Source organism: Gossypium hirsutum, chromosome A11 (assembly GCF_007990345.1).
Source record: "Gossypium hirsutum isolate 1008001.06 chromosome A11, Gossypium_hirsutum_v2.1, whole genome shotgun sequence".
Classification (NCBI taxonomy): domain Eukaryota; kingdom Viridiplantae; phylum Streptophyta; class Magnoliopsida; order Malvales; family Malvaceae; genus Gossypium; species Gossypium hirsutum.
This window is the reverse complement of record NC_053434.1, coordinates 103,486,280-103,501,255: the sequence shown is the minus strand read 5'-3', so window position 1 is coordinate 103,501,255 and position 14,976 is coordinate 103,486,280. Positions and strand designations below refer to the sequence as shown.

The window sequence follows — 14,976 nt, the reverse complement described above, 5'->3', positions numbered from 1 at the left end:
ATATAATACCAGCACTAGGCCTGCGGGATTTATCCCGGATATAATACCAGCACGAAGCCTGCGGGTTTTAACTCGAATACACATCAAATATCATGCATATTTAATCATATATTAATACATCTCATTCAACATATCACATTCGTAGTCATTTGCAACATTCGGGTATAAGCTTTATATGAATACCATCGTTTACATTTCGGTTCAAAAGTCATTCATAAATATCACATATCCATTTCACCATTCAAACTTAACCCATAGTGACCATTCGACTATAAGTCATATACATAAATTATTTATCGCACAACTTAATTCAAGTAGAACCAAAAGGTCACGATTCATCTAATATATACATATTGCTCACTAATTCGCACACAACCTTTCAAATTAGCAATTATAAGATGGTTCCGCACATAGCCCATCCTTATCGATAATTTACGATGGTTTTACCCTTACTCACATATATGTCATAGGCATTTTTACCTATGCTTCGCAATTCACATTCATGATTCAATTCCAATCGATTTAACATGCATAAGTACATATCACATACCTTAATAATTTACTTTACGGAACGAATCCACATATCGTATTAGCCCATAGTCTTATAGCACCACACTTTTAATAGTTTACCTCATCGAAGTTTACATTTAATCACTTTAATGCCAAGCCATATTCGGCTACCACAAAGGACTAATAATAATAATTTTATACATATCATGGTTTTCTTTAGGTCTTTAATAATCACAAATCGTGATATCTCCACTAGCATATATACGGCACAATTTATTCATTGTAACACTCATTTAGTGCATCAAATTTCCAAATCCAATTCAACTTAAGCATAATAGCCATAACCGGCTTATAGCCTTAAATCATTACATATTCGGCACATTAACTAAATAAAATTTACATTCCCTTTTTCCATATTAATTTAACTCTTGGGCATATAAAAAGGAATCAAGCTTAAACACTTAAGAACTTACCTTGAATGTTGCCAAACGATTACAACGGCTATTCGATTACTTTCTCTTTTCCCTTCCGAATTTTCCCCTCTATGCTATTGAGCTTCTTAAGCCTTCAAATGACCGAAAGTCTTCCCCCTTTTCTTTCTTCAATATTTTCTTTCCCCAATTTCAGCAATCAAGATAAAAGATGAACATCCATTTTTTTTGTCATCTTTTATTGTTTTACTAGTTAATTTATTTCAAAAACAAAGCCATCACTTATTATAATACTAAAATAAAACATATATTATACATCAACCATCATTTATGGCAGGCCACTAAACAAAATTGGTCCATTTGACATGCAAATCCCTCATGTCATCATTTCACACATTATTTGGTACTTTAAAATTTACCTATCACACTTTCAAGTTTTATCACATGAGTCCTATCTTATAAATTTCACATACAAATGACCAGATTAAAGCATGAAACTTTCACACATGCATTTACACATATAATAAACACAGAATTTAACAGTTAATTATTTTTATGACTTAGTTTTGTGGTCCCGAAACTACTTTTCGACTAGGGTCAAATTAGGGCTGTCACACAAACTGCTATTTGTGAACCTCTTATAATTTTTGATACAAATAATATATTGCAATCTCCTTGTAGGCTCTGTGGTACAGAAGAAATAAGTTGATTCATGAGGGTATTAATTTTTCTTTGCAGGAAGTGTTAGGGTTCATTCGAGGCTATGGACATGAACTTAATTTATACAAAGAGAAAATGGCAGTGTCTTGTGATTCCCTGCCGAATGAAGTTTGGAGGTCCTCAAAGTTAGGTTTTATCAAATTAAATTTTGATGCAACTTTTCAAAGTAACTCTAAAACTTCATCAACTGCAGCCCTAGCTAGAGATTCTGAAGGAAAAGTAGTAGGGGCAGAAACTTATCTGTTTACGGATGTTGTTGACGTGTTCGTGGCAGAAGCAAAGGCATGTGAAAGGACTTTATTTTTTGCATCTCGAATGGGCTTTCGATATCTTGGGGTTGAAGGGGACTCTTTGACGGTTATTAAAAAACTTAAGGCAAAGGAAGAAGATAAATCAGTTCTTAGATCCATTATTAGTCATATTCGGATGCTGGAAAATATTTTGAATAAGTGCAGTACCTATTCGTTCCCCGTCGGAATAATGGAGCGGCCCACACTCTGGCTATGGAAGGTAGGAGAAGACGGCTTTTTGGTCTTTGGGTCGATGGTGTTCTTGACTCGGTATTAAAGATAGTGGTAAAGGATTGAGTGCTTTGGTCTCAAGGGCATCATTTTTAGCTGTAGAATGCTTTGATTTTGGAGAAGTTTCTTCTGTTTCTCCATGGTTGGTCTCAAAGTGTTGTTTTTCTCTGTTCTATCATCTGAAATTTTCGTCTTTGACAAGAAGGGAAAAGTTTTTTCGACTGCTATTTTGTGCTTATCTACTGGCTTTGACTATGAGTGGGTTTTAGATTTCTTGCATTGATGGTTTTCTTTTCTATGGGCGGTGTCTTTACTGCTCTTGTTTCTTTGTTTTCTAGCCGTTTGATTTTCTTTACTTTAGTCTTTTCATGTTTTTTATGCTTGTACCAGCTGTAACCCTTTATTTTTCCCACTTTGAGCCAAGTGCCTAATAAATATTAGTCTTTTCAGTAAAAAAATAATTTTTGATACATGGAATAGGAGGGACCTTGCGAAATGTGTTTGCGGAATCTAATACGCCGATTGCAAGACTTAACTTGTTTAAGGATACTTACTCTGCGAAGACTAGAATGCGTGAGCTATGCAAGGGAATGGGAAGTTAAGTTTTTGCAAACGATATAGGGTCGCATATTACTACTGCTGCGTAGCATGAAGCAAGCGATGTGAGTTTGCGAGCTTGTGCTTCCTCAAATATGAATATGTTTTGTGCGGTATGTTGGAAGTTTAGTTAGTGTTCAGTCGAAGAGTCGCTTAGTTGACTAATGTGATGTTCCATAACTCGGGTCCAATGATCAAGCTGAGTATAGGGTGTTACATCTAAGATTACTTAATGAATAAATAGTATTGAATTTATCATTTATATTCCATTTTAACATTGTTTGAAATATAAAATTACCACCGGTTGAATATAATATTTAGATCTAAATGTGAAAATTGTATGTTGGGATCTTACATTATATTCGATAATCTTAAATTACTTGAATAATTTCCTTAATTTATATCAAAATAAATTTTTAAATTTTATTTTTACCTAAAATAATTTTAAGATAAGTCACTTTTTATACAAAATAAGAGTTTATTTTACTAAAAAAATAAAAAAATATTATTAATTAATAATATTTTATTATCTATCCACCCAATAGCTATACAAAGACTACTATGGAGAGAAAAATTACAAATAAAGATGGTGAAAATATGCTCTAGTAATTATGATTGTTTATTTCATGTGGAGATTAGCTATTAACATAATTTTATACTCTATACTTGTATAGGCATCCTTAAACTTGGTTATATCTTATCTTTTGTTGGATATGACAGTTGGTTTAATCATTAAATCTTTCTCTACAAATTTTGCCATCTTTATATTACAACTCAATATGTGTTTAGCATGATTTTTAGCAGTACAAAAGTGCTAAAGAATAGGTTATGTACATTTAAAGCATTTTCTAAAAGTAAAGGCGAATTTAAAAAGAAAAATTAGTAGGGTTGGTTGAAATATAAATTTTTAAGATATCAAAATATAATTTTATCATTTATTAATTTATGATTTCATTATTTCTAAAAGAATTGAATATATAATTTTTTTTCTCATTTTTAAGGGATCAAAATACAACTTTTCCATATACTAACTTAAAATTTCATTATTTAAAATAAAACTAATTGAATATTTTCATTTTTTTTGGGTGGAAGACTGTTGCATACTATTTAAATTCACCTATGTTTTAAAGGTAAATGATGATCATTATTTACAATAAATATAGAGGTTTTGAAAAACAAAAGAAGCTCTATTTTTCACCTTCTTTTCTTCTTTTTCAACGTGTGGTAATCTTCTTTGAGGTAGCTTTTTTTTTTTGGGGGGGGTACTATCTTGTGATAAATAGATGATTATTCTAGTGTTTGTTATTTTTTTTTGGTTAGTCTGATTGTTATCATCCATTGAAATCTATGAAGCAAAATGTGCATATCACATTTGTATTTCTCAATTTTGGCCTCTAATTGCTATGAATTTTGTTTCCATGATTATAATTAGTATTTGATTGTAACTAAGTTAATTTTTAATCATTAATAAAAAGATACAATATAATTATCGCATCTTAATGAACTCAACGAAACGTTAATGTCTTGATTTAGTTTGCAATTGTTTTTACTTAATACCATCTCTACACAATTATTATGTAAGAATCATACATTCACTAATAGATTAATGCACCTTCATATTCACTAAGTTATTAAGATTTTTGGTTGAATTTTTCCAAATGAGCCTTTTGGCATAATGTTAAAATTTTCTATTGATAAGAAAACTTATTATGTGTCATTTTCTTTACTTATTTTCTATTCTAGCATTCATTTTTTTTTCAATATGTTAATATTTATTTGTAATAGGTAAGTGCAACATTCAAAAGTGCGAAAACAAAAGCAATATAGGATAAGAGGCTAACAGTAATATTACTATACAATAGGCATAATAATAAAGAATATCATTTTTACATTCTATTTAATTTTTTATCTCTTTTTAATTTTAGGCATAAAAATATTTTTAAAAAATTTAAAAATTAATTAATTCATACTGTACATCAAGATGGGTGAGAGGTGTTACACCATCTCATTATCACATTCAAGAATTTCATATTAGAAAATTACCTCCTATGCAATCGAAATACTATCAAAAGCTCCTCAAAATTAAAATTTACTTGAGAGTGAAAAGAAAATTGAGAAAATGGAAAATTAAAAATATAACTTTTTTTACTATAGTGTGCTTGATAGAAAAGATAAAAAAATTAAAAGAAAAAATAAAATTTTTTCTATTCACTATTTCGTAGAGTTGAAAAAATGAAAGGAATGAGAAATAAAACTTATAAAAAAAAATCCGTAATTTTGAACTATCTTGCACCCTCCTTTTATTTTTTCTTCCCTTATCATTCCAATTTAGAAAGATTATTTTTTGTGCATTAATATAAAAAATGATCGCATCTTTCCTATTTTCTTTCCTCTATTTTTTTTTACATTTTTCTTCTTTCTCTTTCTATCCTTTCACTTTTTCACTCAACTAAGCACACCCTTAATATTATAATTGGCGACTCAAAATTATACATCATGATTCGCCATTGGACAAATAATTGATTTTTAACTTTACTGTGGAGTTAAAAAGCTCTACTGCCTATAATCTCTTAAGTCTTAATAATTTTTTTGCTAGATTAAGCGTTAACATTAAGTTTGATATACATTCCATTCATATCATTTTTAGGTTAAATTATGTCATAATTATTTGTATTATTTGTACATTTGAAGTTTGGTTTTTGAATTTTTGTTTTTAGAAATTTAGTCCCTCTATTTTTTAGATTTCAAAATTCAAGTCCAATTGATAATATTATTAAAATTATTTTGTTAAATTTAAATTCATTACAATATCATTTTTAGTTATATTGCTAACAAGTATATATTTTTTATTTCAAAATATCAAACCAACAAAGTTTAAAAAAAATTAATAGTGTTAACAATTGAACTTAAATTTTGAAATTAAAAAAAAAACTAAAGTTTCAAAAATAAAATCACAAGGAATAATTTCAAATCTGTGAAAAGTATAGAGACCGATGGCATATTTTAATATATTTTTATGTGATTTTGCTTTTTTAATTAATTTTCATATAATTTTATGTTATGTATTAATTCATTTACATCTTACATAATTGATGATGATGATTATTCTATATTAACTTAAATCAATCTACTTAAAAATGGAATCATTATATTTACTCTATATTTAATTTAACAAACTTCTAATGTTACATGGGTTGCATATAATTTTACTCATTTAATATTTAATCAAATTTTAAATATTATATTTTTAATTGTAGTATAATATTATTATTTGAATTATTAAATATAATTAAATATATTAACTTATCAATTTAAATATTATAATAGAAAATTTTCAAATCAATATAGTTTTACTTTAGATAATTAATGCAAAGTAACATTATTCAAAACAATAGTTGATTAACATAAAAACTCTAATATATTAATTAAGTGATAATTAAAATGCTTAGAATTTTATTCAAGTAATAACTCTATTTTATAAATAAAATTAGGACAACTTTTTTTTACATCAAAATTTTTTAACTAGTAATTGTAATTTAAGTTATAATTATCACAATTTTTTTTTATATTTTATGCTTATAGTTTTATTCAAGTAATAACTCTATTTTAAAATTAGCACAATATTTTTTAACTAATAACTGTAAATTAAATTATAATTATCACAATTTCTATTAAATATTAATTCTTTTTAAATGTATAATTACCACAACTTCTATTTATTTTAAAATGAGAATTTAGTAATATGATAGAAAATAAAGGATATTCTCATCAGTCATTCATGCATTTAATATTTAATTAGTTTTTAAAATATTGTATTTTAATTGCAGTAATTAGCATCAAAAAATATTTTTTATTTGAATTATTGAATATAATTAAAATATATTCATTTATTAATTTCAAAGTTTCTTTTTATACATTAATTAATCTAAACTAGTAATTTTATATATTATAGAATTATAGAAATATAGAGATTTAGTAAACTAGTATTTCAAAACTCAAACTTTAATGACTTTTGTGTTTCACATAATCAAATCACACAACCTCCTCAATAATTTTACAGCATCACCAACTACCAAGAAAAAAAAAGAACTAAACACTTGCATAATTTATGAGAACTAGGAAGAAACAAAAGAGTTCTCTTCCTTTTTTGTATAGGGACATGGAAGTGGGCTAAAGATAAAGGCATGAGCAGATATATTGTTCACCCCCACGGTTCATTGAAGAGGTCAGCAATTGTCTTCAAGCTTCAACCACATCCATGGATATTAATATAAAATATATGAAGTTGAAAATCATGCTTGTTTCAAAGGCAGAGCCAACAATTCAATGTTCCCCGAAACCAGGACCTAATATATTTGATATTTCCCATTCTTTATTGAAGAAACAAAAATCCCAGTAATAATATAAAGCTAACAGGTGGCTTTTCCTTCATCGTCTGTCACTGACATGTGCCCTAATCATCTTCAATGTTTGGAGAACATATCATATATATTCATGGAAGTTCGTTTTTTCCTTTCTCTGAAAAAAAAAAGAAGAAAACTAATTAATTTAATCAGCTCCTTAAGGATGAAGGATTTCACTAGATTGAAGACAAGTGTTTTTGTCAGCTTGACACTGGTCTTATCTGGATAATTAGATCTCATGCAAAGCCAACAGCCAAGCAGTTCCTTTACATGTGTCAAAACCCAGTTCCTTTGACTCAAATGAAACTGCCACCGTCGGGTTATTTGGTTCCCTTTAAAATCCCAGTAACTTAGTGTAGCCTTTTGATCTTTGGTAGCGCAAAATTTTACAATGGAAGCTCAAGGCAAAACAAATGGGGAGAGGCCTTCCATGGGGAACTCAAGGAAAGGTTGCATGAGAGGGAAAGGGGGTCCTGAAAATGCTATGTGTAGATATAGGGGAGTGAGGCAAAGGACTTGGGGCAAATGGGTGGCTGAGATCCGTGAACCAAATCGAGGCAGTAGGCTTTGGCTTGGAACTTTCAATACATCTTTTGAAGCTGCACTGGCTTATGATGCAGCTGTTAACATTAATGGGAGACAACATTAATGGCAAACAATACAAAGTGATGCAAGTTTAGCACCCTAAAGTTGACTTTGAAAAAGTGGCATGGGATAATTTTTTTTTTGGTCCTTGAGATAATGGGCTATTTATTGTTTGGTCCTTAAACCTCAACTATAAATAGGCCTTCTCATTTCTCATTTCAATTCATCCCAACCAATCTTTCTCTCTTAGTTTTCTCTCTTCTCCCATTTGAGAATTCTTAAGGAATTCTATTTGTTTGTAATATTTTCGAGATAGTAAAGTTATCATCTGGTGTTAGTGCCCGAGGACGTAGGTATAATTTACCGAACCTCGTTAAAACTCTTATGTTCTTTCTTGTCCTATTTTTCTTTCAATATTTGAGGGTATAATAGTAGTATTTAATTGTGCTATTAAATTACTATAGAAGGGATATTCTGACTAAGGAAAGACTTGGTATTTAAGAGATCCATGTGATCCACCTCTCTTCCCTGGGAATTGAACTTTGTGTGATTTTTTAGTACAATAATTTACACGCTTCCGACCCTATTGGAACAACAAGTGGTATCAAGAGCCGAAGGTTAATCGTAGTATGCTCTGTGGTTGCAGTTTAAACTGATCTTCCACATCAGAAAAGATTTCCTTAGGTATATTGAAAGATTATGGAGAAAACGGTCGGTGTAGGAGCTTCAACATCGTCCATGTGGACAAGACCGACAATTGCAAATGCAAGATTGGCCGTGGAGATCTTTGATGGCACGAGCCATTTTGGTATGTGGCAAAGTGAGGTTCTAGATGCCCTTTTTCAGCAGGGTCTAGACATTGCCATTGATGAAGAGAAACCAGATGATGTACAGGAGAAAGATTGAAAGGCGATCAATCGGTTGGCATGTGGCACAATTCGATCATGCCTTTCTCGAGAGCAGAGGTATGCTTTTTCAAAGGAGACTTCTACAAATAAGTTGTGGGTGGCACTTGAAGAAAAATTTTTGAAGAAAAACAGTCAAAATAAGCTCCACTTGAAGAAAAGACTGTTTCGCTTCACATACGTCCCAAGTACCACAATGAATGATCACATCACCAAATTTAATTAGTTAGTCACTGATTTGCTGAATATGGATGAGACATTCAAAGATGAAGATTTGGCTTTGATGCTGTTGGGGTCACTTCCTGAGGAGTTTGAGTTCCTAGAAACTACTCTACTTCATGGCAGGAGTGATATATCTCTGAGCGAAGTCTGTGCGGCCTTATACAGTTATGAACAGAGAAAGAAGGACAAACAGAAAAACTCAATCAGAGATACAGAAGCTTTAGTAGTCCGAGGTCGTTCATACACTCAGAAGAAAACTCAAAAGGGGAGATCAAAGTCAAAGTCCAGACTCGGGAAAGATGAATGTGCTTTTTGTCATGAGAAAGGCCACTGGAAGAAAAATTGTCCAAAGTTGAAGAATAAGGGAAAAGCTGCTGTAGATGCTTGTGTTGCTAAGCATGATACTAGTGACTCTGAACTATCACTGGTTGCATCATCATCGTCGTTCCATTCAGATGAGTGGATATTGGATTCGGGTTGTACCTATCATATGTCCCCTAACCGGGAGTGGTTCTCTGATTTAGTAGAACTAAATGGAGGAGTTGTTTATATGGGCAATGACAATGCCTGTAAAACTGTTGGGATAGGTTCAATCCAATTAAAGAATCAAGATGGATCAACCAGAGTTCTGACTGATGTTCGGTACGTGCCCAGTTTGAAGAAAAATCTCATCTCATTGGGAGCCTTGGAATCCAATGGTTCAGTTGTTACTATGAGAGATGGGATTTTGAAAGTGACATCTGGCGCACTTGCGATATTGAAGGGCATCAGGAAAATAACTTGTATTACTACCAAGGTAGTACAGTTATTGGAACAGTCGCTACAGCTTCCGGTAACAAAAAATTGGACTCAATGCAGTTGTGGCATATGAAGTTGGGACATGCCAGCGAAAAATCCTTGCAAATTCTGGCAAAGCAAGGATTGTTGAAAGGTGCAAAGGCTTGCAAATTAAAATTTTGCGAGCATTGTGTTCTGGGAAAGCAAAAGAGAGTGAAATTCGGTACTGCTATCCATAATACAAAAGGTATTTTGGAATATGTTCACTCAGATGTGTGGGGGCCTTCCAAGACACCTTCATTGGGAGGAAAACACTACTTTGTTACTTTTGTTGATGATTTTTCCAGAAGAGTTTGGGTGTATACCATGAGAACTAAGGATGAAGTGCTTAGAGTTTTTCTTAAATGGAAAACTATGATCGAAAACCAGACTGGCAAGAAAATCAAGCGGCTTAGGACGGATAATGGAGGGGAATATAAAAGTGATCCATTCTTCGATGTGTGCCAAGAGTATGGTATTGTTCGACACTTCATAGTTAGGGATACACCACAGCAGAATGGATTAGCAGAGCGTATGAATCGAGCATTGCTGGAGAAAGTTCGATGTATGTTGTCCAATGCTGGGTTGGGCAAGCAATTTTGGGCTGAGGCTGTGACATACGCTGGCCATCTTGTTAATCGTTTGCCATCATCTGCATTAGAAAGAAAAACTCCTATGGAGGTATGGTCTGGAAAACCGGCTACAGATTATGATTCCTTACATGTGTTTGGAACCACTGCATATTACCATGTGAAGGAGTCAAAGTTAGATCCGAGGGCAAAGAAAGCTCTCTTTATGGGAATCACTTCTGGAGTGAAGGGATTTCGTCTTTGGTGCTTAAGCACAAAGAAAATGATCTGTAGCAGAGATGTTACCTTTGATGAATCTGCCACATTGAAAAAGGTAGCAGATAAAGATATTCAGACGAGCAATACTCCACAGCAGGTGGAGTGTACTCCAAAACAGGTGGAGTTTGAGCAGATGGGGATTTGCCTAGTTAATAAGTCTAATTCTCCAGCCACAATGGAGGAATTAGAGGTTGAAGAGGTTCTGACCCAAGAACCACTAAGTACACCAGAACCAGTTGCAGTTGTAAGGCCACGAAGAGAAATTCGTAAACCTACTCGATTTACTGATATGGTGGCCTACGCCCTTCCCGTTGTTGATGATATTCCTATCACTTATCAAGAAGTAATGCAAAGCTTAAAAAGTGATAAATGGAAAAGCGCTATGGATGAAGAAATGCAGTCTCTCCGGAAGAACAATACTTGGGAGTTGGCGCAATTACCGAAAGGTAAAAGGGCAATCGGATGCAAGTGGGTATTCGCAAAGAAAGATGGATCTCCTAGCAAGAAGGATATTCGCTACAAGGCAAGATTGGTAGCTAAAGGCTACACTCAGAAGGAGGGAATTGGCTACAATGATGTATTTTCCCCTGTTGTGAAGCATTCCTCCATTAGAATTTTGTTGGCCTTGGTAGCACAGTTGAATTTGGAGCTAGCTCAACTTGATGTTAAGACGGCTTTCTTGCATGGTGAGTTAGAAGAGGAGATCTATATGACTCAGCCCGAAGGATACACAGATGTTGGTGGTAGAAATTGGGTTTGTAAGCTGAACAAATCGCTATATGGATTGAAGCAATCCCCGAGGCAGTGGTACAAGCGATTTGATAGCTTTATGAGAAGGCAGAAGTACACAAGAAGCAAATATGATAATTGTGTGTATTTGCAGAAGCTGCATGACGGATCTTTCATTTATCTACTCTTGTATGTTGATGATATGTTAATCGCTTCGAAGAGCCAAAAAGAGATAGATAAGCTGAAGGCTCAGTTGAATCAAGAGTTCGAGATGAAAGATCTAGGTGAGGCCAAGAAGATTCTCGGCATGGAGATAAGTAGAGATAGACAGAGAGGCAAGCTTTGTTTGAATTAGAAGCAATATCTGAAAAAGGTATTACAATGTTTTGGTGTAAATGAAAACACAAAACATGTAAGTACCCCACTTGCTTCTCATTTGAAACTTAGTGCTCAATTATCTCCGAAAACTGAAGAAGAAAGAGAATATATGGCAAAAGTCCCATATGCTAATGCAGTTGGGAGTTTGATGTATGCGATGGTGTGTACGCGGCCTGACATTTCACAAGTTGTTGGAGTTGTGAGCAGGTATATGCATGATCCTGGAAAAGGACATTGGCAAGCTGTGAAATGGATTCTACGGTATCTTCGAAAAACCGTAGATGTTGGTTTAATTTTTGAACAGGATGAAGCACTTGGTCAGTTTGTAGTTGGATATGTTGATTCCGACTTTGCTGGTGATTTAGATAAACGTCGTTCAACTACGGGGTATCTGTTTACTCTTGCGAAAGCCCCAGTGAGTTGGAAGTCTACCTTACAGTCTACAGTAGCTGTGTCTACTACAGAGGAAGAATATATGGCAGTTACAGAAGCTGTTAAGGAGGCTATTTGGCTTAATGGATTGTTGAAAGACTTAGGAGTTGTTCAAAGTCACATAAGTTTATATTGTGACAGTCAGAGCGCTATTCATTTAGCGAAAAATCAAGTCTATCATTCAAGAACCAAACATATCGACGTAAGATATCACTTTGTGCGGGAAGTCTTTGAAAAAGGAAAAATTCTACTTCAGAAGATTCCAACAGCAGATAATCCCGCAGATATGATGACCAAGGTGGTAACAACAATCAAGTTTAATCATTGTTTGAACTTGATTAACATCCTGAGAATTTGAGCACCTTCAGGTGTATGGCGCTCGAGAGTGCATTTGTAGGCACTACAAAAGATAGCTTTATCGAATTTGGGGAGTTGAAGGAAGTGTGTGAAGATGTGATTATCCTAATCAAATCTTCAAGGTGGAGATTGTTAACATTAATGGGAGACAACATTAATGGCAAACAATACAAAGTGGTGCAAGTTTAGCACCCTAAAGTTGACTTTGAAAAAGTGGCATGGGATAATTTTTTTTGGTCCTTGAGATAATGGGCTATTTATTGTTTGGTCCTTAAACCTCAACTATAAATAGGCCTTCTCATTTCTCATTTCAATTCATCCCAACCAATCTTTCTCTCTTAGTTTTCTCTCTTCTCCCATTTGAGAATTCTTAAGGAATTCTATTTGTTTGTAATATTTTCGAGATAGTAAAGTTATCATCTGGTGTTAGTGCCCGAGGACGTAGGTATAATTTACTGAACCTCGTTAAAACTCTTGTGTTCTTTCTTGTCCTATTTTTCTTTCAATATTTGAGGGTATAATAGTAGTATTTAATTGTGCTATTAAATTACTATAGAAGGGATATTCTGACTAAGGAAAGACTTGGTATTTAAGAGATCCATGTGATCCACCTCTCTTCCCTGGGAATTGAACTTTGTGTGATTTTTTAGTACAATAATTTACACGCTTCCGACCCTATTGGAACAACAGCAGCAGCTAGGAAATTGTATGGTTCTTCAGCTAAACTCAACCTTCCCCAACCTCATGATGATCATCAAACCCCTTGTTTTACCTCTTTGCTTGGAAATTTTGTTGCTTCATGCAAAGAAACTGGAATAACAATGAGACAGCCTCTGGGGAATGGTCTTTGTGTTGTGGAGTCACCACCAGGTTCTAGTGTGAGTTCTTCTCAAAGTAGTGAAGAGAGGATGGTGAGAAGAGAAATAAATACCAATGAGTTTAAGGGGTCAAGTCTAGGTGATGATGGGGAGGAAGTATTTAATTGGCCTGAGTTTTCATTAGAGAATGATTTCTTGGAAATGAGCGATATTGATGTTTTGATGGGTCAAGAGTTTAGGGATAATTGGAATGGAAATGAAATTGTTGGAATCCAGAACCAATGGTTCTTTTAAGCTTTTTTAGGTGTAAAACTTTTCAAGCTTCCTTGCACATTTTGAGGGCTTGAGAGATCCATAGGATGGTGAAGTAATGCATAGTTTCAAGGGTCTGTTTCTTTTTCTTTTCTTAGTTCCTCGCTGCCATTGAAGCAGCTTCTCTGTATTTTTTTATCTGCTTCAACAATGGCACTTAAACTTGCAGCTAACTGCAGTTTTTTTTTTCTTTCCAAATGGGAAGTTCGTCTGCTTTGAGACTGAGGAGGGATGTCCTGCCTTGCTGGTGCGTCTAGTCCTTTGGTTTTTTAGGAGATTCAGACCTGTGTTATGATGCTGTTCTGGTTTGTGCTATGCTGTCTCGATAGCAAACCTGGCTATTTGGGTGTTTGAGGTCTTATCCTCTTTTTTTATTATTATTAATAATAAAATTATTTCCCTGAGCAAAGCAAAAGAAAAAAAGAACAAGAGCATTGATATTACTATGTTTATATGTTATAACAGTATGATATCAAAGATCTGGAATGTTGAGACATATTTTATGGGGGTAAAGAGGAAGGTAAAAAGTTAGCAAACAGCTAAAATGATTACAACGTAGTAACCATCAACTTGTTTGACACTCATTAGTTGCTGTAAAAATAAATAACGAAACGACATAATGATGCACAGAACAAGTGAATAAGTATAACCAACAACTTTTGCAGGGCAAAAGCTTCCTCTGTTTCTGCTATTTTAGGAGCCAATGACTAAACCGTACCCATCATGACGTGACTCAACTAGCCAAAGTTCAAATTACAAAAAAACAATACCTTACAACCTAGTTCTGCAGGGCCAGCGATGTTTACATATAGCTACCGTTACCAACTTTTGTTTCTATGAATCTGTAACGATGTTACATATTACAAAAGAAATTATCATTGTTTCTATAGGATATAAAACCTTCTAAATCTGATATTACAACGCATATTATCAGCAGGTCTCTTTGGGTGAATCTGTAATGGATCAAAGACCTGAGGTCCAAGAACAGTGGAGATTGAGATTGGGCTTTTCCCCATTAGAAATGATGATGGTCTCCAAATCTCATACGGGCCAAGGCCCAAAATTTTATCCAATTAAATACAACTAGATTATAACATATTCAAAAATAAAATTTATGTAAATTTTTGGATTTTTATTTTTTATTCTTATAAAATGGGTTTTGTTTATAAATTTTGCACATTATTCAGTAAAATTTCATGGGTTTTGTTTATAAATTTTGCATATTTTTCAGTAAAACGTCATACTTTTCTAATTAAATTTTCAGGAAAATTAGTAACTCCTATATTGTATTTATGAATAATATTTTTAAGTTATTTTAATTTTTTTAAAATTTAAAATATTTGTTTTTAAATCATAAAAATTAAATTAATTATAAATTAAATAAAAATTAAC

General features: G+C 33.0%; 1 protein-coding gene across 1 annotated transcript; it reads left to right on the top strand.

Moving 5' to 3' along the window:
- The first annotated feature begins 7,573 nt into the window (after window positions 1-7,573).
- LOC107957784 (dehydration-responsive element-binding protein 2B) lies at window positions 7,574-13,566 on the top strand. Its single transcript, XM_016893364.1, has 2 exons — window positions 7,574-7,804; window positions 13,285-13,566. Exons 1-2 carry the CDS (start codon window positions 7,574-7,576, stop codon window positions 13,564-13,566), a joined length of 513 nt encoding a protein of 170 aa, XP_016748853.1.
- Window positions 13,567-14,976: the final 1,410 nt, after the last annotated feature.

Coding starts and splice junctions, on each gene's coding strand:
- LOC107957784 (XM_016893364.1), top strand. CDS start 7,574: ATGGAAGCTCAAGGCAAAACAAATGGGGAGAGGCCTTCCATGGGGAAC. Junction 7,805..13,284: donor CACTGGCTTATGATGCAGCT/GTTAACATTAAT, acceptor ACAATGAGACAG/CCTCTGGGGAATGGTCTTTG.